Source organism: Lampris incognitus, chromosome 5 (genome assembly GCF_029633865.1).
Source record: "Lampris incognitus isolate fLamInc1 chromosome 5, fLamInc1.hap2, whole genome shotgun sequence".
Lineage (NCBI taxonomy): Eukaryota > Metazoa > Chordata > Actinopteri > Lampriformes > Lampridae > Lampris > Lampris incognitus.
This window is the reverse complement of record NC_079215.1, coordinates 28,931,449-28,958,142: the sequence shown is the minus strand read 5'-3', so window position 1 is coordinate 28,958,142 and position 26,694 is coordinate 28,931,449. Positions and strand designations below refer to the sequence as shown.

General features: G+C 47.2%; 1 protein-coding gene across 1 annotated transcript in view; it reads left to right on the top strand.

Moving 5' to 3' along the window:
- The window catches only part of ntn1a (netrin 1a), a 97,969-nt gene that overhangs the window by 68,502 nt on the left and 2,773 nt on the right, over positions 1-26,694 (top strand). Inside the window, exons 3-5 of the mRNA XM_056280861.1 lie at positions 7,132-7,281; positions 10,901-10,954; positions 22,777-22,851. Coding sequence (XP_056136836.1) covers positions 7,132-7,281; positions 10,901-10,954; positions 22,777-22,851 — 279 coding nt within the window. The remainder of the gene's footprint in view (positions 1-7,131; positions 7,282-10,900; positions 10,955-22,776; positions 22,852-26,694) is intronic.

Genomic DNA, 26,694 nt, shown 5'->3' with positions numbered 1-26,694 from the left:
GGCCATTTTGAGCGTTTAATTGACCCCACAAATGTGATGCTCCAGAAACTCAATCTGCTCAAAGAAGTGCCCATCCAACCAATCCAACTTGTGGGAGCTGCTTCTGGAAGCGTGGGGTGCAATTTCTCCAGATTACCTCAACAAATTAACAGCTAGAATGCCAAAGGTCTGCAATGCTGTAATTGCTGCAAATGGAGGATTCTTTGACGAAAGCAAAGTTTGATGTAAAAAAAATCTTATTTCAAATACAAATCATTATTTCTAACCTTGTCAATGTCTTGACTCTATTTTCTATTCATTTCACAACATATGGTGGTGAATAAGTGTGACTTTTCATGGAAAACACAAAATTGTTTGGGTGATCCCAAACTTTTGAACGGTAGTGTATATATATGTATATATATGTGTATATATATATATATATATATATATATTAAGATAGATGTAGGAAAAAAAGCTTTAATGCATTTCAGTACAAGCTTGTTTCGTGCGTCACACACTCATCAGCTGCCAATGTGATTAAACAACAAAGAAAAACACAGTCAATAAATGTTTTTCTTTGTTGTTTAATCACATTGGCAGCTGATGAGTGCGTGACACACGAAACAAGCTTGTACTGAAATGCATTAAAGCTTTTCCCCCCTACATCCATCTTAATATTCCTCTCCTCATTTCTTGAGCACTTTTATCTACACCATTGATGGTTTCTGGAAAAAAAAAACACTATATATAGTGGGTTTTTTAGTGTTTTTCCAGAAAAAAAACATTATATATACACATATATATACATACATATACATATACATACATATATACACATACACACACATACATACATATACATATATATATATATATATACATATACATACATATATACACATACACACACATACATACATATATATACGCACACATACATATATATATATACGCACACACACACACACACACACACACACACACACACACATATATATATATATATATATAGCGTTTTTTCCCCCCGGAAACCGTCAATGGTGTTGATAAAAGTGCTCAACTAATGAGGAGCGGAATATTAAGATGGATGTAGGAAAAAAAACTTTAGCAGCTGATGAGTGTGCAACGCACAAAACAAGCTCGTACTGCTATGTATTAAAAGTTTTTTCCTACATCTATATATCTATATATATATCGATATATCTATATATATACACACACACACACACACACACACATACATATATATATATATATATATATATATATATATACACACACACACACACACACATATATATATATACATGTATGTATATCCTGAGATAGTGCTGTGCCTGGTTGCTAGATTTACAGTGCTTCACCCATCCCCGAGTAAGTATAAAACACAGAATACATTTCGAGCAGCCCTTGTTTTTATCTTTGACTCTTTGACAGTTAAAGCTGAAGTTACAGTGAAATGGTCATTATTTAGAGCGCAGTATGGGTGGAGGAAGACAAACAGTGAGTGTTGGCAGAGGTGGGTGACCAAACATCTCCCGGGTGGTCTTCGAAGAAAAAGTCACCCAATAACTTGGAGAACAGACGGGATTTCACAATGACAATCATCAATCTGCAGTCCATTATGGAAGCTGGAGCTGTGGCTCAACCCTTCCTGACTTTATTTTATGATATCCAGTTACACTCAAGATCTCTTTAAGGCTTTTTTTTCTCCCCAATTGTACTTGGCCAATTGCCCCACTCTTCCAAGCCGTCCCGGTTGCTGCTCCACCTGCTCTGCCGATCCAGGGAGGGCTGCAGACTACCACATGTCTCCTCCGATACATGTGGATTCGCCAACCACTTCTTTTCACCTAACAGTGAGGAGTTTCACCAGGGGGACATAGCGCGTGGGAGGATCATGCTATTGCCCCTCCCCCCCGAACAGGCACCTTGACCGGATGTGGGTTTGTGTCCTGGTCGCTAGTGCAGCGACCAGGACACAAACCCACATCCAGCTTCCCACCCACAGACACGGCCAATTGTGTCTGTAGGGACGCCCAACCAAGCCGGAGGTAACACGGGGATTCGAACTGGTGATCCCCATGTTGGTAGGCAATGGAAAAAAAACGCCACGCCACCTGGATGCCCATAAGGCCCTGTTTTGAATTGAAGTTTGTGTTGACACCAGTGTTAACGTCAACAAAGGTACGGTATGGACCAGAAACTGATCATGGCCCTTAATCCTTCATTCCCAATTAGACATAAACTTGGGAAAATAAAGTTTGATCAGGTTTGTATTGGTTTTATGACATAATGGACTGGTTTCAATCCATTGTATTCAAATTCTAGCAGCAACCAATGAGTAATATCACTATCCAGTGATGAGGAACCTAGTGGCACACAGAGGAAAAATTTGGTCTTGATCCATAGATAGTCTGTTTTGATTATATCAAAATGTTAAAAAATTTACTGCTTACTCCTTGGCATGTCTGGCATTGACACAGTAGGGATCTTTTTTTATTAACCACATATAAAATGCTTTCTGCTAGGATTTGAAAAATATTATTTTTCATGACCTCACTTTTTGTTTTGGATTCCCAGAACATACTGATTTTGCTATGGTTTCAATTAAAATTACACACATGCATTGCATTGTGCACTAGACACAATTTACATATTACATCAGTTTCATAAAACATGTGAAGCTCTCTGTGGCTGAAAGCATGACTGGTGTGGTGACTGTGAGCTTATTATATGGATCAATTAAAAAAAACAAAAAAACCCCACGGCTCACAAAGCGCTCTCTGTCCATTTACCAGTCATTTACAAAAACCATTGATGGGCACAGCAACAACCCTATGAGCATCTCTCTCCCTCTCATCCCTCCTCAAAAGATATTTGCAGAGCCGCGTACACCTAATTATAATAGAGCGCAGGCTTGGGTGGCTTGGGCCCTCTCCAGCACCCGGCAATATATTCTTGTTGTGCACACCACATACAAACCGAAGGGGGGGAGCGGAGTTTCGACTTCAAACGCAAGCTTTATAGTAAACGCTTGGCAGAGTTCAAAAATTCTCACATTGTGCAATCCCGGCCTCCTCCAAAGCTGCCGAAGTAGACTGGCTTGACTGATTGCTCGCCTCTAAAAAAAATGCCTTCCACTCTCCCCATTAACCCACATGAACATCCGTCATTCTTTTATGTCAAGAGCTTTTCCTGACACTGGGAACTCGAGCTCCATATAGAAAAGTGACAGTAACACGGGCTAAGCCCTCACATTTGGTGGATGAACCGGAGCTATATTTTAATCATTGCAGTGAGAAGAATCCCGTTGGTTCCCATGGCTAATATAAAAAGGATACCCAGGAACACCTACTTTTCTCATCATCTAGGCTCAAGAGGTGCTCTCTGAGTTTTCTTCACTTCAGTGGTGACTGATGAGGGAAAAGGGCCCTTTGCTCTCTTATCCCCCATATCTCCCCCAGCCATCTGGCATAGCCATGAAGGACAGCATACAGCCACTTAACCACTAAGTGGACACACACTTAAATCAAAAACTTAAACTCAAACTCACTTAGAGACTCACTTAGAAGCTGGAATTAGTCAGTCAGACAGCAAGGAGGCCGTCCGGTCAGCAGGTAAGCCCACTTGTCACCAAGCTAGAGAGCAAGTCACTAAATTTGTAACGCCGAGAGCCAATCAGCCATCAGTCCATACAGTCAGTCGGCCAGTCAGTCAGTCAGTCGGCCAGTCAGTCAGGCAGGCAGTCAGTCGGTGAGTAAAAGGAAGAGCAAATCTGAGGCAAAGGAGAAGGGGGAGAGAATGACAGTGAGTGTGGGAGTGAATGGTTCCCACCTGTAGACCATGTGCTGTGCACATTGATTTACTGGCAGGCTTGAGGCTGTAAGCTGTGGTTATTGGGCAAACGCTCTTGAAAATACAACCCGAGTTCTCTGAAGCTCTGACCAGGGGCGCACTTTGCCCTTTCACTCCTAAAACTCTGTTGACGTGCTCCTAAATTTACAGACCTTAAAACGTGCTGGACTGGCCTCCATGCTGTTTATTAAGCCCCCTGAGGTCATATGTGTGTGTCTATGTCGTGCATGCTTGTGTGTGTGCGCACGCGTGTGTGAGCGCACGTTCTCTCACAGAAAGCTTGACACAACAAGGCAATGAAAGTAGTGACAGATTGGTCTGATAAAGCCCTAATCTGTGCACACACTTTTGAGAAGAAACCCTGATAAGACACACACACACACGCACATGTGTACACACACACACACACACACACACACACACACACACACCAGTTCTGTGTCACATTGAGATAAGAGCAACAACGGCAGCTGAATCACAGGAAACAGACAATAGTGATAAAATAGTAGGAGAATGAATAAGAGAGACAGGCAGAAAGACGTGTGTGCAAGTGCAGACTGACACACTATGACTGAGATTCCTGCAAAAGTATGTATGAAAAAGTATAAAGAGCTATCTACATGGTCACAATACTTCCCAGGACCAAACCAATATGTTGTTCTGGAGGATTTCACCCTGAACAGGGTATACAATTTTGCATGGAAAGTTAACCTTGTTTATTTTTATCAGAGGTAAGTGGATTTGTATCCATGTCTCATAGACGTTTATATATGTACGACTACGCTGATGGAATGAATTTACACATCGATGGTTGTAAGGCATCCAGCATCCATCTGCATGGGTGTCTTCTTTGTCAACTAGGTAAGACTACAGAAACCTTTTTTGGTTTGGTGTTTGGTGTTTAGCTACCTGTAGTTCGGCCTATCACACTGATATTCATCTAAAATTATGAAATAAATGTTCTGGGCATACAGTACATATCATGAATTCTATACTATAATTTTGTATTGCAGTCATAAGAACCTTAAAAACAGCATTGTTGGTCACAAACCTGACTGATGCCTAACCACTAAATACCCCCCACAGACCACAAAGTACATACTTCAGCTGCACCTCTGAAGGGTTTCCGAGGTACGAGTAACAGAACACAGAAAATATAAGAAGGGAGGTTCAGGTCTTGAACACAGCAGGCCCAATCCCTTGGCTTTGAGTCAAAGTTATTGGCTTTCGAATATTGACCAGGCAGTCAACAGAAAATACAACACACTGGCCATCTGGGATATACAGCTCTAATAATAGTATAATAACAAATCACCTCATTTGGCTTCAGTGACTTTTAAAAAAAAGAAAGAAGGCAGAGGCATCTGGGTAATGTAGCGGTCTATTCCGTTGCCTACCAACACAGGGATCGCCAGTTCGAATCCCCGTGTTACCTCCTGCTTGGTCCGGCTTCCCTACAGGCACAATCAGCCGTGTCTGCGGGTGGGAAGCCGGATATGGGTATGTGACCTGGTCGCTGCACTAGCGTCTCCTCTGGTCAGTCAGGGAGCCGGTTCAGGGGAAGGGGGAACTGGGAGGAATAGCGTGATCCTCCCATGCGCTACGTCCCCCTGGTGAAACTCCTCACTGTCAGGTGAAAAGAAGAGGCTGGTGACTCCACATGTATCACAGGAGACATGTGGTAGTCTGCAGCCCTTCCCGGATCAGCAGAAGGGATGCAGCAGCAACTTGGATGGCTCGGGAGAGTGGGGAAATTGGCCAAGTGCAATTGGGGAGAAAAAGTCGGGAATTTTTTTTTTTTTTTAAAAGAAGGCAAAATGGTGATACATTACAGAGAAAACTCGGTTCTGGATTAAACCGAAAGGATTTTATGTATTTACCGTGTGGCATGCTTTTAATCCAAACTCCTCTCTTTTTGTCAGAGTAGTCAAAAACTATTTAAAATAACTCATTCATTCATTCATCTTCAGCCGATTCTCCGGGCTCGGGTCGCGGTGGCAGCCAGCTAAGTAGGGCACTCCACACATCCCTCTCCCCAGCAACACCCTCCAGCTCCTCCTGGGGGATCCCAAGGCATTCCCAGGCCAGATTGGACATGTAGTCCCTCCAGTGAGTCCAGGGTCTACCCCGGGGTCTCCTCCCAGTTGGCCATGCCCGGTAAACCTCCAAAGGAAGGCGTCCAGGAGGCATCCTAATCAGATGCCCGAACCACCTCAACTGGCTCCTTTAGATGCGAAGGAGCAGCAGCTCTACTCCAAGTTCCCTCTGGATGTCCGAGCTCCTCACCCTATCTCTAAGGCTGAGCCCAGACACCAAACGGAGGAAACTCATTTCAGCCGCTTGTATCCGCAATCTCACCCTTTCGGTCACTACCCAAAGCTCATGACCATAGGTGAGGGTTGGAACGAAGATTGACTGGTACATTGAGAGCCTTGCCTTCTGGCTCAGCCCCCTCTTCACCACAACGGTACGGTACAACGTCCGGACCGTTAGTTAAAATAACTATTTTGATGAAAAGGAGCCAACTCTCAGACAACTGTTATTCGACACTCATTTACATCTGACAGAAGTTTGGGTTTGAAATAAATTAAGGGTTGGGATTGGGGTGGGCAATGAGAAAATGGTTGCATTCCTAAAGCATATGTGTTGCATAGACCCCCCAGTTCAGGGGAGGACTGTGACAGACATTTTGGGCTGGCGTTCAAAGCACTGCATTAATCAGAAACAGACAATTAAGGATTATCCTTCATTATCTGATCATTTGGTGAACGCGCTCAACGCCTACTCCTTCCTCACACATAGGAATGCATGCTCACACACAGGCACCTTAAACGCATGCACACAAACACACCCACTGACACACATCGCCCTTCAGTGTGTGTCTGTGTGGCGAGTCAATCGAAATGGTTTCTGTGATGGGTTTTTAAAGTATCATCCTTGGACTAATAATACCAGAGCGTCAACAAATGTCCATGTACTGAAGGAGAGAGACTCATCGGTTGTGGAATGACAGCTGCAACAGGTCGTGAGACTCCCTTGCAAATCAAACTTGTGGCATTGTGTCGAACCCGAGTGATTTCTGTGTCTCTCTACGCACGGCTTCACCTGTCTCTCAACACTTCCTGTTTCTGAGTCTTGTTATTTTTGCCACCACTGCTGTTATAACTTTAGTGTACCTACCTGTACTCTCTTTATATGTACGTGTGTGTGTGTATATATATGTGTGTGTATCTCCCCCACATGTGTGTGACCACTCACTGTGCCTCTCTTTCTTCCTCTGTTTTCTCGCAGCATGTGATTGCCATCCCGTGGGTGCTGCTGGCAAAACCTGTAACCAAACCACAGGCCAATGTCCCTGTAAAGACGGCGTGACTGGTATCACGTGCAACCGCTGTGCTAAAGGCTACCAGCAGAGCCGTTCGCCCATTGCCCCCTGCATAAGTACGTGGAACCAGTCTTTACCATATGATATATTATACCTGCCCGTTTGATGCCTCAATAAACTCGCTGTGGAAAAATATAGCTGGGGTCATGTCCCATACACACTCCTGTGAGAGCAAGGGGGAGACCAGAAACATCAAGAAGACGGCGCACGCACACGCACACACACACACACACACACATACACACACACACACACACACACACACACACACACACACCAGTCTATAGTACATTCTGACGCAAAACTGCCACCTAATATACACCAAACAACAGCAGTCACATTCTCACTGGTTTCTGTCTCCTCCTCCACCGCCTTCCTTCAGACAAATGCCAAGTGTCCAACTGTCGATAGCATCACTTGTAAACCTGTTGGTTTAAATAAAGCGCATCATTAAACCCGAACTCCCAGGTTATGGCAGCACAGTCTTCTTTGCATATCTGTCCCAACAAATCTGCAGAGGAAAGCCTAGGCCAGAGCCCTTAAGTCAGAATAAACCACATGAAAATCGGGGTTGCAGAATGTGCAGCAATGCCAAATATTTCTTGCTTTCAAATCCTCAGGCAGCAAGTTCTCAGCACCCGCCGGCTGTTTTTTAAGCCAAAGTGTGCATTCAAAAAGCTTTTGTTTAAGTATGCATGACACTGCCTCGGGGAAGGCCGGTGCTTAAAAACAAGTTGTGAATTATAGCCCCGTAGCTATTGACAGCTTGTATATTTTGCAACTGCAACTCATAGATTTCAACCAGCCCTTCAATCTATTATCAAAGCAACACATCTTAATTGGTGTTTCTTTAATAATACAATCAGATGCTAGGGATTAAATGGTTTTACAGAGCAGCTCTTTAAAGGGCTATGTTCGGCAGAGGTCCAGAAAATGAATAATTTAGGCATAAATATCAGATGTTCGATATCTTCCTTTTCCCAGGGAAAAGTCGCTTAAGAGTAGAAGTGTAAAACACGTGAGGATTCCTGAGAGATGGAAATGATGTCGCTGTAGTTTCTCTGATAATCAGTGAGTAATCTTGTTTCATTGCAACAGCCCTCCATTAGATTTACCAGTAGTGCTTGCCAAGTTTTCATTATAACAATGAGCTATAATATATCCCTGACTTCATGTTTACCATCCAGCCTTGTGAGCCATAAATCCACATGAATCAAATTATGAGAAACAGGCGCATTATTTGAACTGGCACACGTGGTGGTGGAACAGAAAGTCAAAATGGAAGATTGGTAGCTCGGTTGACAATGACATGACGAGTCCGCAAAAGGAACCTCAGGACTTCAGGCGCCATTGTTTTGGCAGCCTTGTTCTCATTATACAAATTGATTCTTTTATGGAAAAGCCTGATTATGTCCACAAATCAACTCTGTGTGTGTGTGTGTGTGTGTGTGTGTGTGTGTGTGGGTGTGTGTGTGGGTGTGGGTTTACTGCTGAGAGAGGTTGTGATTTATGGTTTACTTGTATGTTTTCTATGTTCAGAGAGAAGGACGCTTATATACGATGCAGGATGCAGTTGCAGTCCTGGCCAACAGTGGAGGATTTCTTTTTTGAATAAAATTAATTGATTCTTTCTTTCTTCCTTAAAGACCCCATGAAACACATCTGGGAAGCGTAGCGGTCTATTCCATTTCCTACCAACACGGGCATTGCCGGTTCGAATCCCTGTGTTACCTCCAGCTTGGTTGGGCGTCCCTACAGACACAATTGGCCATGTCTGTGGGTGGGAAGCCGGATGTGGTTATGTGTCCTGGTTGCTGCACTAGCGCCTCCTCTGACCAGAGGAGGTATGGGTGTGGGGACCAGGTCAGGGTGCCTGTTCAGGGGGGAGGGGGAACTGGGGGGATAGCGTGATCCTCTCACGCGCTATGTCCCTCTGGCGAAACTCCTCACTGTCAGGTGAAAAGAAGAGGCTGGCGACTCCATATGTATCGGAGGAGACATGTGGTAGTCTGCAGCCCTCCCCGATCGGCAGAGGGGGTGGAGCAGCGACTGGGACAGCTCAGAAGAGTGGGGCAATTGGCCAGATACAATTGGGGAGAAAAAGGGGGAAAAATCAGAATCAGAATACCTTATTCATCCCCGAGGGGAAATTGGGTCCTATTACAGACACTCACGCTCTAGTAAAGAAAAACGAACAAGATACATGATAACAAGAAAATAGAAATAAATAGAAATAAGAAAAATAGAAATAGAAGTAGAAGATAAAATAAGAAATAGAAAAAAATCCCCCCCCCAAAAAAAGACCCCATGAAACAGCTAGCAGAGTGCTTGCTATTTGATTCCACACATGTTTCCTGTAAAACAGGAAGCTAGGGAGGGACTTGTCGTGGATATCGATTGGGGTTTACAGTAGCCAATAGCCCGCAGGCAGAAGGGGGCCCCACGAGACGGTGTCCGATGCTGTGCTGGCGGAGGGGACTGGGTTACGGCGGTGTGCAGCGATGACTCTGGATGCGCAACAGACCCTTTTCGCGGATCTCCCCAGCCGAGGCGACCGACTAAAAACACAGCGATGACCCATCACTGCTAGCTAGCTCATAGGTCCCGTGCGCCGGTTGCTAACTGGCAGAATTTATAGTCATGGGGAGGGATATAAAAATTCGAGGAAGTGCTTCACTGGACACAAAATTAGTATAGTATCTCCCCAGGTGCAGGATGAGTTAAAAAAAATTTTTTTAATAATTTTCCAGGAAATTACAAACTCTAAAATACCACTAAGAATAGCTACAAAACTACTTTTTTTGTCATTGGTGTAAAGGTGACGATCGGTGCAAGACATTTGTGATTGAAAAAAATTTAAATATCTATTTTGATTTCATGGGGACTTTAATTCATCAAGTCATCATCATAACTAAAACAACCACGGTCTTGGCCCTCTGTACTGTCTTTCTCCTTGTTTTTTACATTTCTTTGTGTTTGTGCACTTTGTTCTCACCCTGCCACTCTCTGATGGGCCCTTCGATCTGCCCCTGCCTTCAGTATCAAACATGCATCATGTTATCTGCGAGGTTTTTTCTTCTTTCTTTCATCTTCTGTGACAATCCTACACCTTTGGAGATAAGAGCAGTGCTCTTTATGCACGGTCCGTCTAAGTATCACTTTCCATTTGTGCATACAATAGACAGCATGAAGGAGGGCTGAGCGAATCAAGTCTTGGTACAACAAAACCGCCGCTATCTCTGTTATGGCTTCACATATACAACAGCAGGTCGAACCGGGTATGGGGAGCTGAGGAGGGGCAAAGAAAACAGCCAAAAGTTACATATTTCACACCCCTCGGCCCTCAGATAGAAACATGATTGCATTGCCCTTTTTCCATCTTATCTCTTAGATATATATCTCCACCTGAGCCGCAGCAAAGAAAGGTGCTACCCTTCCAATGAGGGAACCCGTAGTTTAAGAGCAGGTTCACAGCTTAGCAAAATCTTTGAGCATGCACACTAAAATGCTCGTCTGCTAAGAAGAAAAGAAAGGGGGGAAAAAAACAACAACTCATTACCCAAACTCTGAAATATTTTCCTTTTGTGTATTTGGACTTTGATGTGACCTGGAGTTCATGTGATATAATGGAACTGATCTGGCTTTGTGTCTGTGTTATGTTTTCTCCGGGAGCAGAGATTCCAATCGCACCTCCAACAACCACAGCCAGCAGTACAGAGGAACCATCTGGTGAGTAAGAGCTGTGTCTCGAATACTTCATGTATATTTGACAGACGCGAATGCTGACTTAATCTGTTGTTTTGCACATTGTTGTGTATATGCTCGAATCTTGATCAGAAATGTAATGTAGAGAAATCGCAACACACATCGATGCACATCCTGCCTGGGCAAAAAGATTGAGAGGACGCTGGTGAGAAAAAGACTTGCATGTTAGGGTTCATACTCCTGCCTGTGCCCCTGACCAAGGCCATGGAAAGAAGAACTGGAGTTGGTCCCCCAGGCGCTGCGGCTGCCCACTGTTCCTATACAATAGGATGAGTTAAATGTAGAGAACAGATTTCATTGTAGCCTACAATTACAAAATAAAGCGGCTTGCGTTTTCATTCATTCTGTTTGTAGATTTGGAAAGGTTCAATGGATCAACCCCCACCTCGTTCCAGTATTCTTCCACAAGTGTAAAATAAAAAGAGCGCTGCACAAATTGGATCCCTCTTGCCTTCCCACTCCTTATTAGGGGTGCATGAATATTAAATCAATTAAGCGGTAGCTTTAGTCTCTCACTCTTAGGCCAATTAATCAGTCTAACTGCGGCACAGTGGGGTGTTGGTGAAGTTTGGGGCCTTGGAGTTCATTTGATTTGTTGATTTTTTTTCCCCCATCTCATCTTTTTCTCTACACAAGCCTCTTTCTCAGTGTTACCCTCGCTCGCGCTCTTTCCTGCATAAGGAGGAGAAGCTGCTTCTTGGTTGGGATGAGGCAATTGGGTCTCGCTCTAATTCAGTGGCCACCGATGGCCATCGTACCATCACAACACTGAAGATGTTGTAACAACTATGGCATAAAGGCCATTTAAAATAGATCTTGTGTATTTAGATTTGACTATATTTTCTAGAGGTTATTGCCTCTTTTCTTCTCTCTTTTTGTTTTCATCCCCTTAAGTGATTGCAAAATCACTCATTTTCATTGTATGCTTGTATACTGCTATACAATTTATGACAGACTATAAATATATAAGGACAGAAACTGAATTACGTTACAAGTGCAGCATATGTCGAGTAAACAGGCTTAACCTCTACATAGCCAGTTGGAATAAACAGCAAAGGCTGCATAGTTTGCCCTTTGGCCCCATGATGGAAAAAGTTGAGTCATCCAGCAAGCAGCTAATTTCCTCTGTCTCACTCATGCAGTCACAGGAGACCAAGGATCTGTATGTCTGTCTGTCTGTATGAATTTGTGTGTGTGTGTGTGTGTGTGTGTGTGTGTGTGTGTGTGTGTGTGTGTGTGTGTGTGTGTGTGTGTGTGTGTGTGTATTTGTATTTGCATAGGTCTAGCATGCGGGAGGCTCCTGCAGCTGTTGTCAGACCCTCGGAGGTCCCCTAACGCTCCTCTGACAGCCTCGATTGACAGCACAGTCGGGGAACTATTGGTCTCAAACCCTCCTCCACCTCGCCCTCTCTTTCTCTTTTCTCCTTCAGCCCCCTTTTTTTTCTTTGCCCTCCACCTCCTCTGTCTCCCTCTGTTTCACGCTTTGTCTTCATTTAACACGGTGGGTGGTGCCATGTCGGAATATCTGCTAGGAATATCTGTTTTTCCCTGCAACCCCCCACCACCAACCACCACCATCCCCACCCCCCTGCCCCCTTGTCAGGAATGTGTGTGTCCACTTTGGGATGTAAGGATTTTCTTTTTTACTTCATCGAGACATCCTGGTAAAGGGCTGTGAAAGCACTGGCCTGCCCATTCATCCGCAGCAAATGCATGAATACCCGTACAAAGAAAATTGGAAGATTCATATAATTCACTATTTTGACCGGGTCGGTGACAAAACATCCAACTCTACCACGGTTTACAAATGAGAACCTTAAACATTGAATTTAACAGTATCTACTAGTACCCGTTGTATGCAGTATAGATTTTAGCTTGAAACCTATATATTGTGGCGAACGTAGACGCAACGACAAAGGTAACTTTGCAGCCCCTTTATTGAACTCACACAGAAACAAGAACTTACAGAAATGTGACACAATACATGGGGTTAATCATCTCGAACAACAAAGTTGTTCAGGGTTTCAGTTACAAGGTTACACAACACAACAGAATGACAACTACAATTACACCACAACAAATAGTAATCACATAAACACATAAAACCACATAAAACACTTACAAAACATTTAATAACAACTGACAATCTGCACGCAGTGCCTGATGGGTAAAACAGGACAATTGGCACAATTCTGACGTGGTAGCAACTTCGCTACATTACCCCCTCCAGCGTGTCGCCTGTCCTCAGCCGACAACAAAGTCCCTATAGCGAAGGGGAAGCCGTCTCCACTGCTGCGGGGGCACGGGTCCCTGTTCCCCACTGTCTGTCCGGTTGGTAGGGCCTGTGGGTGTAGGAGGGACCGTCCCGGGGGGGGCTAAACTGATCTACAGGTTCTTCAGCCAAGGGGCGGTAAGGTGCCAAACGGTCCCGGTGCAGAACTACCACCCGCCCCCGGACACACAGTTTCACCCGGTACACAACATCCGAAAGCTGCTCCAACACCTCACAGGGCCCCACCCACTGGCTGGCGAGCTTGGGGCAGACTCCTCTCTTCCGGGTGGGGTTGAAGACCCACACCTTTGCTCCTGGGGTGAAGGAGCGGCCCTGACAACGAGTGTCATATGCCCGCTTTTGTTTTGCACCTGCCTGTTCCTGATGCTGCCGAGCAAACTCATGTGCCTCGGCCAGACGTTGTTGGAGGTCCCGCAGGTACTCGAAACCGGGTATCTTGGGAAGGTCAGTACCCGGGGGCATGCCAAAGGCTAAGTCCACAGGGGTCCGCAGTTCTCTCCCGAACATGAGCGCGGCCGGTGTACACCCAGTACTTTCTTGTACTGCCGACCGGTACGTCCACAGGACCAGGGGTAGATGACAGTCCCAGTCTCGCTGGTGCCGTGAGGTGACAATAGCGAGTTGTGTGGTGAGCGTTCGATTGAACCTCCCCACCAGTCCGTCGCTCTGGGGGTGGAGGGGCGTTGTCCTGGTCTTCTTCACCCCCATGCGTTGACACACCTCAGCGAATACCTGTGCCTCGAAGTTCCACCCCTGATCGCTGTGTATTTCTTCGGGCGCACCGAACCGACAGAACATCTCACACACCAGCCGCTCGGCTGTAGTGGCAGCGCTCTGGTCTGGGACCACATACGCCTCAGGCCATTTGGTAAAGTAGTCCATGGCCACAAGGACGTACCGGTTTCCGTTGTCTGTGGTGGGAAATGGGCCAAGAAAGTCCACACCGACCCGTTCCATGGGGGCCCCCACCTGATATTGTTGTAGAGGGGCATGGGAGCGTCTGGTTGGTCCTTTCTTGGCAGTGCAGGCATCACAACAGTGCACAAAAAGTTCAGTGTCATGCCTGCATCCGGCCGAGTAGAACCGTTGGCGCAGTTTGTTCAGCGTCTTTGCCACCCCATAGTGACCTGCCCCCACCGAGCCGTGGGCTGCCCGTAGCACTCGTTGGCGCCAGTCCTTGGGCACCAGTAATTGCCACACACTTCTTCCCCGGCCCGGCGCTTGCCAGACCCGGTACAACAGTCCATCACGCCGGGCCAAGGTGGCCTACTGGGAAAAGTAGGCCTTGGTCTCCACCAACATGGCAGAGACAGCTTGCCAGTGGGGGCATGCCTTGGCATCGACCCACTGTCCCACCCTGGTCAGGGTGGGATCACTATCCTGCGCTGTTTGCCACTCCTGCTTGTCCATTGCCATCAGCCACGCCTCCTCTGGCTCAACCTGCCGCGTGGTGGACACTTGGAGGATTGCTCTGTCTCGCTCCTCTTGGCGCTCACAGTGTCTACAATCCTTGCAGGGACGACGGGAGAGGGCATCTGCAGCTCGGTGCTGGGTCTCGAAGTCGTAGCTCTGCAGCTCCTCAATCCACCTAGCCACCTGGCCTTCGGGCTCCTTAAAGCTGAGCAGCCAGATCAGGGCCGCATGATCCATCCGCAGGAGAAAGGTCTGGCCATAGAGATAGGGGTGAAAATGATTGAACGCCGCGACCACCGCCAGGAGCTCGCGTCGTGTAATACAGTAATTGCGTTCAGGGCAGCTCAAGACACGACTGTAGTAAGCCACCACTCTCTCTCCCCCAGCAACTTCCTGAGACAGGATGGCCCCCAGCCCCACATTGCTGGCGTCTGTGTCCACGATGAAGCGGCACTTAGGATCAGGAAGGGCCAGGATGGGTGCAGTGATCAAGGCAGTGCGGAGCCGGGCAAAGGCGGCTGCACAGTTGTCGTCCCAGTGGAACTCCCGTCCCTTCTCGGTGAGACAGTGTAGGGGACTGGCAATGGAGGCAAAGTTGCACACAAAACGTCGGTAGTAGGAGACGAGTACCGTGAAGCTGCGCACCTCGCTGACGTTTCGCGGAACTGGCCATTTCTCGACCACCTCCACCTTAGTAGGATCAGGGGCCATGCCCTCTGCCCCCACCACATGGCCCAAAAACTTGGTCTCACGTCGAAGGAGGTTGCATTTCTTGGGGTGCAGGCGCAGGCCCGCCCCCCGAATGGCTTGGAAGACCTGACGGAGGTTCTCTAGGGCCAGCTCGAAGTCAGCGGCATGAACCAGAAGGTCATCAAGGTAAACCATGCACCGGTTGCGGGGAATGTGAGCCAGCACCCTCTCCATTAGTCTCTCGAACGTGGCGGGGGCATTGCAGAGACCAAAGGGCATCACACGAAACTGCCAGAGTCCCTGACCGATGGTGAAGGCCATCTTGGGTCTGGCTACTGGTGCCAGCTCCACCTGCCAGTAACCGCTCCGTAGGTCAAGTGAGCTGAACCACTGTGACCCTGCGATGTGGTCCAGAGCATCTTCAATGCGGGGCAAGGGGTAGGAGTCCTTGCGAGTTGCATTGTTCAGCCGACGAAAGTCCACACAGAACCTCCAGGTGTCATCTTTCTTTTTGACCAGGATGGCAGGGGCGGCCCAAGGGCTATTGGATGGCTCTATCACCCCGGCCGCAGCCATCTCTAGAATCATCCGCTCTGCAGCTTCACGCTTGGCAAGCGCTAACCGGTAGGGTCGCAGTCTAATGGGTGGGGTTGTACCAGTGTCGATTGTGTGCTGCACCAGGTTGGTCTGGGTGCACTCCTCTTCACGTGCAGCGAAAATCTCAGCGAACTGTTGGAGCAGGTCTTTCAGCTGTTGACTCTGCTGAGGGTCCAGCCCTTCACTGCTCCGCTGATACAGATCCTGGATGGCGGCAACAGTGTCCGGCGAGGGTGTCTGAGGAATGGTAGCCTCAATGAGGGTCGTCGTCATTGTTGGTGGGCTGGGCAGTGTCGTCATCCCCTCGGTTGACAGTGGAGGTGGGGGCGGCTGCGGCGGCATGGTGACAGGTGGAGTTGGCTGGATGTGGATACGTCCCACCTTCCTCTCTGGACGGCGCCAGAGGGCCAGGGTCTCTGTGCCAAGGTGAATGGCATTACTCGACACATCGACCAGAGCCCCCCAGCGAGTCAGCAAATCTAGCCCGATGATGCAAGGGTCTTGTATTTCAGCCAACCAAAACTCGTGGGTGGCTGCAACTTTCCCTGCCCGCACCTGCAGTGCTCTGTTCCCCAGCATGCTGGTTAGTTCCCCAGTCACAGTTCTGATTTTACAGGTGGTGGGCCTCCACTCTGTCTCTGGCAGCACCCCTGGACGCACAATGGAGATGGTGGACCCTGTGTCCACAAGGGCCCAGCAGCGGTGTCCTCCAATGGAGCAACAAAGATAAGAGACCGTGTGCGTGGCCCACTCTGCCGATCTGGGAAGAGTTCTTAATGGGGGATATGGTCGGTTGGCTGGGTAGCAGTCTCCCCGCGGTGCCACCCCATTCTAGTTTTCTGACTGGGGAGTGCTATGGCGTCGTGGTGCAGGGGCAGGGCAGTCACGGGCCTTGTGCCCCGCTTCTCCACAGCGGTAGCATGGATCATGAGGCGACCAAGGTCTGAAGGGTGGTTGGCGTCGTCCTGGTTGCTTTCGGCGTGGTGACGGACAAGCCTGGCAGACAACCCCTCTTTCGACGTCTCCTTCATCTGCGTGGACCTCAGCCTGACGCACTCGGGGTCTTGGTTGGTTGTGTGGGGCCATCACAGCCTCCACCCTCTCTGCCTCTTCCAATGCAGTCTTGAAGGCTGTAGGTGCCGTGATGCGGAGGTGCTCCTTCAACCTCTCTGGGGTGAGCCCCTGGATGAAGGCACTCAGGGCTAACTCATCACGAGCTGCTGGATCAAAGGTGGGGTAGCCACGATGTGCAAAGAAGTGCACGTCTGCTGCATAGGTTCCCAGGGTCTCGCCCTCTTGGTGGTGTCGGCGGGCCAGTGGGTCTCGCATGCTGTCAGTAGAGACCCGTTGACCAAAGCATCGGTCTAAAACAGCGGCCAGTGTCTTGTAATCCTGCTGTTCTGACGGCATAAGGTCGAGCAATACCTGCAGCGCATTCCCTTCGAGTGCCAGGGCAACATGAGCAGCAGTGTCTTGGGTACTCCACTGGTTGTGACTTGCTACCAGTTTCACTTGAGCTAGGTATGGCTCCATGGGTTCCACACTTCCCCAACGTAGTTAAGCCAGAAGACAAAGATAGATAGGAGACAAAGCAGAAAATGTTGAGAATGAGGAGAAGAACATATGGGGAAATGCATGAGAAGAATATGGAAGGGGAAAAAATAGGAAGATAAAATCAAGGACTCAGACTAGGAACGCAGAGAGTTCATGGGTCTAATTAGGAAAGTAAGTATATAAGAATATGAAAAATTTTGACAATGTGTGCATCCACATATGCGTGTGGATGACGAACGGTGTTGGGCTGACAGCTGTGAGGCAGGTGCCTCCTTGAGCTTCAGTTTAGAGTGTGTGTGTGTGTGTGTGTGTGTGTGTGTGTGTGTGTGTGTGTGTGTGTGTGTGTGTGTGTGTGTGTGTGTGTTAATGGAGGATTGGGGAGGGGGTTGGAGAACAGAGTGGATATTAATTTGTCTCTTGCAACCAGGGTCTCACCCCTTGACCACATGGAAAGCTGGAATGCATAGCAAATACCTTTGCTGGTTTAGCCTAGACAAAACACATATTGTGCTGGTAGGTCACGCATGGTGTGAGTCGCCACTCCCCTTGCGTCGTGACAGAGATGTCTGAACGGCAACGCAATGTGAAGGGGATTAACCACTGATGACCTGTATCGGCCTCCCTGGCCTGTCAGGATGTACGGGCTGTGAAAGTAATGAATGATGATGAGAAGAAAGAGGGGGAGGATTGTGGTGATAAGAATGACGAGGATAGGGACAACACGGTCAAGTCATGTGTGCACTATGTGTGAGTGTTAGTTTGCGTGTGTGTGTGTGTGTGTGTCCAAGGGCTGGAAGTGATCAGAAATTGTGGTGGAACCCCTCCTAAGATTTTTTGGACATGAGTTTTTCCCCACACGCCCTGTTTGGTGCATTACAGGCATATCATCGTGGGATCTTATTGCGAGTGCTGAATCTAATGTGAGAGTGAGAGGCGGCAGAGACACTGGACGGCTAGAAGGACAATTTGCAGGAAAGCAGCAAAAAAAAAAAAGGCCTTCTATCTAAGTGTCTTCACGAAACTTTCTTATTTGAGTTTTTTTTTTTGGTGCTCAAAGCCCTCCCTAACAAAATGAGGAGGTCGACAGTGCTTTTGTTCACCCTCCTCTCTGACTGATAGCAAACAGAAGTGCCTGCCTTAAGGCAGCCAAGGGTGCTCTCTGCAGAAACAAAATGATCAAAGATTGTACTGCAGTTGAAAATGTCACTTACACATATTTTTGTATACTTGCCGTGGCTACGCTTTGCTCATTAACCATGATTCGGTTTATAGGGAGATTTGAAAAAAGCCAATTAACCAGAAAAAGAAACGGAGACACAAAAATGCAATGCAGGCTGTTATGTGTCCTGGCAAACCAACCGCAGACTACTGCTGTGCAAAAAAAAAATTCAGCGGGTTCAGCAAGCAAGCCAGTGAATGCCGCGGAGGCCGATGCCAATGCAGCTTACTTCTTAGGCTGCGCAAATATGTCCTGCTGCCTTGTACGAACCAGCTGAATTAAGACTCCGCAGCGACTATGCGCCTGATTCCACTCCTCTGAAACACATCGGTTACCATAGAAAGGGACCCATCCAAAACAAGTCAGGTCATGGATAAACAGACGCTTCACTGGTGGTTCATATCCTAGCCACCTTCCTGTACTCTTGGACAATACAGCTACAGTGTGAGGGCATGGGGTGGTGGTAGGTGGGTGGGTGGGGGGAACTCCCTCTCACTTCTCTCTCTCTACCACCCCCCCCCCTCTCACTGCTGGACGGGGCCCAACCCAAGTGTTCTGGTCCCAGCAGCCCAGAGTGGAGCACTAGGCTCTATAATCTCATTACATGCTTTATTTGCCACAGTTTGTTTCTCAATCAGTCTGGCTAAGAAAGGAGAAAGCCCTCCTCCTGGGCCCTTATTCAGACCTCCTTGTCCCGCTGCTCCGATGCCTCCCTGCCTGACCTGTATGTCAGCTCTATGTTGGGCCAGTGACAATGTCGCAGGCATCTGGATCTCTTCAGTGCTTTGAAACAGAGCTGCCACCTAGATTTGTAACAATAAGGACCAAACAAGCTTTTTTTTTTTTTGACCCACACAACTGCTCTCATTATATTTTGGACTCTTAAAACAAACACCACATCATCTCTATTCGACAGTGTGTGTGCCAAAGTCAGGAAAACCAGGGAAGTACACTAGGTATAAAACAGAATAATTTCTATGATAATGGTAACACTAGGATTTGTACATTAATTCAGCCTTAACTCCATGAAGTTAAAGAAGACTTCAGGCTTGTTTTGCAGAAGAATAATCTTGTTTTTTTTCCCTTCAAATAGATAAATGAAAAAAAAAATGCTTTGTCTCAAATATACTAAACTGTATGGGGCCACATGTTATCTTGGAGCACCGATAGCAAGAACCTCTTTAGACTAAACCCAATTTCAATGTAGCAGCTAAACGTTAGCTCTCACCTGTATCAGAATATATTCAGCTAAATGTAGCCCACTTTTACACCAAATGGCTTAATTCGTTATAGCATCACCCAAACGACTTTAACTTTCCAAGATACACAAGTCTATTTATTTTGCGAGAATACATTTAATCGCATTCACTTAAGTAGCAGCTGTCTCCAGCTAAGAGATTTAGAGATCTACGAGACTTTCACTTTTCAACCAGTTTTAGCCTACACGGTGCATTCCAGCTAGCTCCCTTTTAGACATTTAATCAACCTAAAATTGCTTAGTGGGAAGGATCTCAAGTGGAAACGATTAGCCTAAATGGTCGCAAAGCACTTTGATCCAGAGGAGCAAATGCCCACCTCTCAGTTACTTTTCAATCGTCCAAAAAAAAAAAAAAGACACAAAGCGCTCCGGTAACGACATCTACCCAGAACACGAAAAGCACAGTTAAGCTCAGTGCTGCAGGGCTATTCCCACTTCCCCTGCTTGCAGCGTGCGTACAAAGGGAACATTTGTCCTCGCGGTAGGGGACTGCCTGGCTGTAAATGGGGATCTCGGGGCTCTCAGCGGGGCCTGGAGCTCTTGTCTCAAGGGTACACTAATGGGGAACGAGAGGCTATCAAAGTGAAGTATCATGATGGCATCGAGGGGGGTTATGAGAAAACAAAGCTGCCTTTCCATAGTAAGCCCCCCTCCCCCGCCCACCACCACCACCATACTATTTACATGGTAATCAGGTGCTGTCGATATGGACTCCTCTTTTCCTTTTCCTTTTTTTTTTTTTGCATTTACTTCCTCTAAAAAAATTCATTATTTACAACAACCAAACATCAGCTTCAGGCTTTCCTGCCGATTTAGAGGTTTATCTTAGAAAAAACCCCTCTTCCACCCACCCGCCCCCAAGGTAAATTCCCTGCTGTCTTCTATTTTGTCATCCCGTCCATCCCTTTGCTCTTGACCAGTATCCATTCTCCTCCCACCTCCCTCTCTTCCCCCCACTTTTTTTTTGGGTGCATTTTTTCTTGCCGCTGTGTTCCCCCGGCAACCTCATTCACATGGGGGATAAAAGGGGGTAAAGGCATGGAGCAAAGATCTGCTCACAACAATGAAGTTTGTTCATATTCAGGCTCCGGTCCTTCATCCACACTGTTTCAACAACATCCCCTCCGCCTTGCTATGTCCATCTAGCCAATCCTTCCATCTTTAAGTCCTCTCTCTCTCTCTTTTTTTTTTTAAACTGTACTCATTGTAGCCTGCAATGGTTCAACAAAAACTGAGAAAATACTCTGGATCCAATTTGTGTCAGCTGTGTGAGGGCAAAAGCAAGGGGTAGGAAAAGTGAAGAAACCCCCCTCCCCCTTTAAATTGGCCCTCACGTCACACATTCTGGCCCTCGCTGTAAGTGGCTGGCAGTATGACAGCATAGCATGGGGCAATCAGTGAAGTTGAGTTCAACTCAACAAGGTGGAGGTTAGGGATAAAAAGAAGAGTGGAGCCTGTTTCACCTCCTGGTAATCTATCATAGTGATGGCGTGTATGCGTAGGTACTCTGAAGGAGATGGGCTAGTTAGTTGCATGTGTGCACATCAGACCTGTGAAAAAGTAGCAAATGAAAGAATTCCAGACATTTAAAAGTGCAAGGATCGGTGGCTCCATTTTATCTGGCGAAGTGTGTCCGAGGATGAGGCTGTCGAAGTGTCCGGAAGGATATTTTGAGCACACAGCAAATATTTTCAGCACTACTACTAGTTTAACAAGATGAAATATTCTTTTGCCCAGGGTTGGTGTGTGTGTGTGTGTGTGTGTAAGACAGAGACATGGAAAGTGAGAGCGAGAGCTTGTGGTTGTTCGTCAGTGTGTGAACAAATGTGCATGCGTGCGTGTGTGTGTGAGTTTGGGTTGAGCAAAGCACCTCGATTCTCCCCCTCACCCCCTTAGCAAAAGGCCATAGAGACATTTCTGGGGGACCCCTCTGCCTGAGTGAGGTATTTATTTGTTCACGGCTACAGAGCGGACCCCCCCACACACACAGAAAAAGTAGTGCTGCCTGCCTGGAGTTCCATGGATGGCTAATTTTCCTTTCCTGACCTCCCTTTGTGTGGCAATGACCCCCTTCTCTCCTTTTCTCCTCCTCCTTCCCTTATTCCCCCAAATGCACCATAGTTGCCAACCCCACCTTCTCGCCTGTCCACGTTACCTTAAATGCAAAAGCTTGACATGGCCCTGGGTAGTTCCTTGAGGGGACCTTGGTGTTGTTTTTACGGAGCTGAGTTGACAAAAAGGGGAGGGCCAGGTATGTGTGTGTGCATACATGGTGGTGAGACTGGTACATGCCTTCATCTATTCCACAGCGCTGCCAGGGGGTGGATGGCTGAGTGAGGCAGTGGCAGGCTGCAGATGGGTAATTTGTATAGTTTGCTGTTGCCCGCTCAGCCCAAGGGTCTGTGTTGCCCTGCTAAAGTGCAGGGCAACACACACACACACACACACACACACACACACACACACACACACACACACACACACACACACACACACACACACACACACACACACACACACACACACACACACACACACACACTTATTGTCTGCTCTCTTTTATAGTGCCTGCATTCCCCCACACAAGTGCCATTAGACAACACAATGGAAACAGACAAATGCATGTCAATCGGAGAAGCCACAGGAATGGTTTAAGCTGCACTGTCATTATTGCATTCCCTAAATCTTAATTCTTTTCACCCTATCTTTCATTTTTTTTCTCCCACCATCTGCCCCCACCCACCTCACTTCTCTGCTCACAGACTGTGACTCCTACTGCAAGGCGTCCAAAGGCAAACTGAAGATCAACATGAAGAAGTACTGCAAGAAAGATTATGGTGAGTTTGATGAAAATGAGCCAGCTGACTAACTCAACTTTCTATTAATGTCCTGTACTGGGTTGCTGAGCTGTAAGAACATTATCCATTTACGGTTTACATTTTTATCATACGGCAAGTCTGCTTTCAGCAGGATTTCCTAATCTGCAGTTGTGAAAAAAGGTAAAAGCTAAAAGGACCTACAGAGAACTTGGAAGAAAGACCGAAAAGGATAAATAAAATATAAATTAAAGGGAGCATCTTTTAAAGTATGTCACCCTCCAGGACAGCATTGCACCAAAAAAAGGAGGTTATATTGCATATTTGAAAACTGTCACTCCAGGAGAAAAGCTAAACAACTGTTCCCGAAATGACTGTTGTCACTTGACTACAAAAAGAAGGGGAGATGGAGAGAAATGAGGGAGATTAGACAGTGATGACTGCATTCTACATCATGACCCATGATGATGGGCCTGCGTGACTGCCGGTGGTCACTAAACAGCCATCCTGTTGTCATAGAAACTTGACAATTTTGTCTGTGTTGTTACTATCAGTCGGTTGGTTGTTTTTGGTATTCAATACGTGTACAATGTTAGGCGCAAGGCCAACCAATCCGAGCACAGCTCAACCTGTTGCAAGGGAGCGCCATAGATTTTGGGCGAGCTTTTCTATTAATGGCTTACTCTGGCTTTACTGGGACAGGGATAAACAATCAAACAGAAGAACGAGACGTATTTGGTGAGGCAGAGAGAGGTAGACGGACAGACAGAGAGAGAGAGAGAGAGAGAGAGGGGGAGAGGGAGAATTAGACTGTGGTGTGGGGCTGATGGGCAGCCCAGCAGGTATTAAGACCGAAGTGGATAAAAGTAAAGTCAGTGTGACTGACAGTGGGTGCTCTCACAGAGGTCCTCATGGAGGCAGTCAAACTCCCTACTAAACACCACATCACACCGTCAGTGCCCCGCCAATTCATTTCTTACTGCCTTCCCTTTGACCGTCCGTCCGTCCGTCCGCCTCGCCATTCAAGGTGTGGATGAGAAGTGTGACCTCTCCCCTCCCTCCCATCCCACCCTCCCAACTCCCCCCACTCCCCTGATTGAAGTGAGGCTGTTGAACCAGTCAACTGAGCAGTTGCCTCCTGCGGCATACCTCAGAGGCTTGACAGACAGACCGGGGCATTGTTGTTTGGATTTGAACAGTCAGGGGGTCGGCTCAGACACCGCGTCTTCCAACCATCCCTGACCTCCCCATCTGATGTCAAGAGAAGACTCTCTGTCACTGAAATGTGTGTTTTTGACAATGCAACTCCAATGTGCCCATCTTGAGCTTTGTACAAAAGCAAGTAAGCATTTTTAGGCTTAAGATTTGGTATTTTAAGCACTCATATCTAAACAAAAGAGAAAAGCTTAATGGCTCATTATGTGCAGATAAATCGGATTGAACAAGTTGCATACATGTTTTCCCTACAGTGGTTTGTGGTGGCTATAAAATGACAATCCTGGAGCGTCCAGGTAGTGTAGCCTATTCTGTTGCCTACCAACACGGGGATCATTGGTTCAAATCCCCATCTTACCTCCGGCTTGGTCAGGTGTCCCTACAGACACAACTGGCTGTGTCTGCAGGTGGGAAGCCAGATGTGGGTGTGTGTCCTGGTCGCTGCACTAGCACCTCCTCTGGTTGGCCGGGCTGCCTGTTCAGGGGGGAGGGGGAATAGCATGATCCGCCCATGCGCTACGTCCCCCTGGCAAAACTCCTCACTGTCAGGTGAAAAGAAGCGGCTGGCGACTCCACATGTATCGGAGGAGGCATGTGGTAGTCTGCAGCCCTCTCCGGATTGGCAGAGGGGGTGGAACAGCGACCGGGACGGCTCAGAAGAGTGGGGTAATTGGCCGGACACAATTAACAATTGGGGAGAAAAAGGGGGAAAAACTCAAAAAAAAACAAAACAAGATAATCCTCTCAGTGCATTGTAGATTGGAGCCCGGACCCTTGTTCCGCTGCCTTTGCACCCATGCAAAGCCCCTGGAGCTGCCTGGTGATACTTTGTACATTTGTGTGCAAAAAGCAATTCATTTAAATGGCTTGACTGTAAGAATTTAATCGTCCATCTCCAACAACTGTTCATCATTATTATTTTTTAGCAGCTTTCTGCCTTCATCAGATATGATAGTACAGAAATACAAGAAAGGATGGGATAGGTGACAGAGAGGAAGATATGCAACCAAGGTATGCGGACCGATAGATACAAACCCAGGATGTTGCGCCAAGGCCTGAACCCTTTTTGGTATGCTTTGACTGGGTGAATCACCAGGACAAATCCCACTCCACCTACACACTAACCCTATTTGAACTGGAAGTACACCAGTATAGCCATAGGGGGCTGTAGAGAGGAGAAAATGGAAGACGCTGTCATCAGGACATCCTGTTGTCGAGCTAAAAAGCATCACTCAATACTGAACTATTCAACCCCCATACCCACCTCCCACAGAGACCATGGGTAGTCTTAGCTATTTTCACTACTGATCTGACAGGTGGTGCTGGGGGATGCAATGTGTGTCGACACGTAGAGGATCTGCTGCTGATGTTGAATGATCCTAACATCACCACGGTGTATGTGTGAGCTAACAGAAGCGCGCGCGCACACACACACACACGCACGCACGCGCGCGCACACACGCACACACACACACACACACACACACACACACACACACACACAAAAGGGTTAAGGTCCAGGACCCTAGACTATGAACAGGTCTTCAGTTAGACAGTCCCCCAGTGCTGGTCTGTTTAAGTAGAGATGTAATTCGGTTAAGGGTTAGTTTTCTCAGCTTTCCTCCTGCAGCAAGTGTCTGCCCACTACCTACTTCTGTTTCTATATCTACCATATATTGTTTTTAAATAAGGCTCTCACTTCAAGCTTATATTTTAGTAATCTGATTATTACGGTAACAATTTTTTTTAGATTTTTTTTTAATTTAAAATTGATGTAGCTCACCAATTTCACATCAAGCTTTTACCCTTAGTCTGTTAATGAGACCCCTGTTTCTAACCCCTCCACCATCATCATTTAGGCACAGATTGGGTGAATTTGTCCCTGCCTTGTTTCTACCAGGAGGGCAATGTACTTTCACTGTGCATGGAAACAAAAAAAAAACAACAATCTCACTACCATATTGAGATAAACCATTGCAAAACGAGTTATTGTACAGTATCTACTCAACACAAGAGCGCTGACAGGGATCAACCACATTGTACAGAATTTGGGGCTACAAATTGTTACTTGGGGCGGCACGGTGGCGCAGTGGTTAGCACGGTCGCCTCTAAGCAAGAAGGTCCTGGGTTCAAGCCTCGGGGTAGTCCAACCTTGGGGGTTGTCCCCGGGTCGTCCTCTGTGTGGAATTTGCATCTTTTCCCTGTGTCTGCGTGGGTTTCCTCCGGGTGCTCCGGTTTCCTCCCACAGTCCAAAGACATGTAGGTCAGGTGAATCAGCCATACTAAATTGTCCCTAGGTGTGTGTGTGCGTTTGCATGTGTGTGTGTGTGATGGCCTGGCGGCCTGTCCAGGGTGTCTCCCTGCCTGCTGCCCAATGACTGCTGGGATAGGCTCCAGCATCCCCGCGACCCAGAAAGCAGGATAAGCAGTTTGGATAATGACTGGATGGAAATTGTTACTTGACAAAAGCTGTACTTAGGGACAGTTATGAACAGATCAGTAGGGGAGCAGGACTCAATACTGCAAACTCCTGCCATCAACACACAAATGCACTTGCAAAGAATTGCTGGGATGGAGGAGTGTGGGCAGTGATGATCTGTGTTCAACAAAATCCCACTGAGAACTATTCTGTCTGAATAAAGCAAAGCA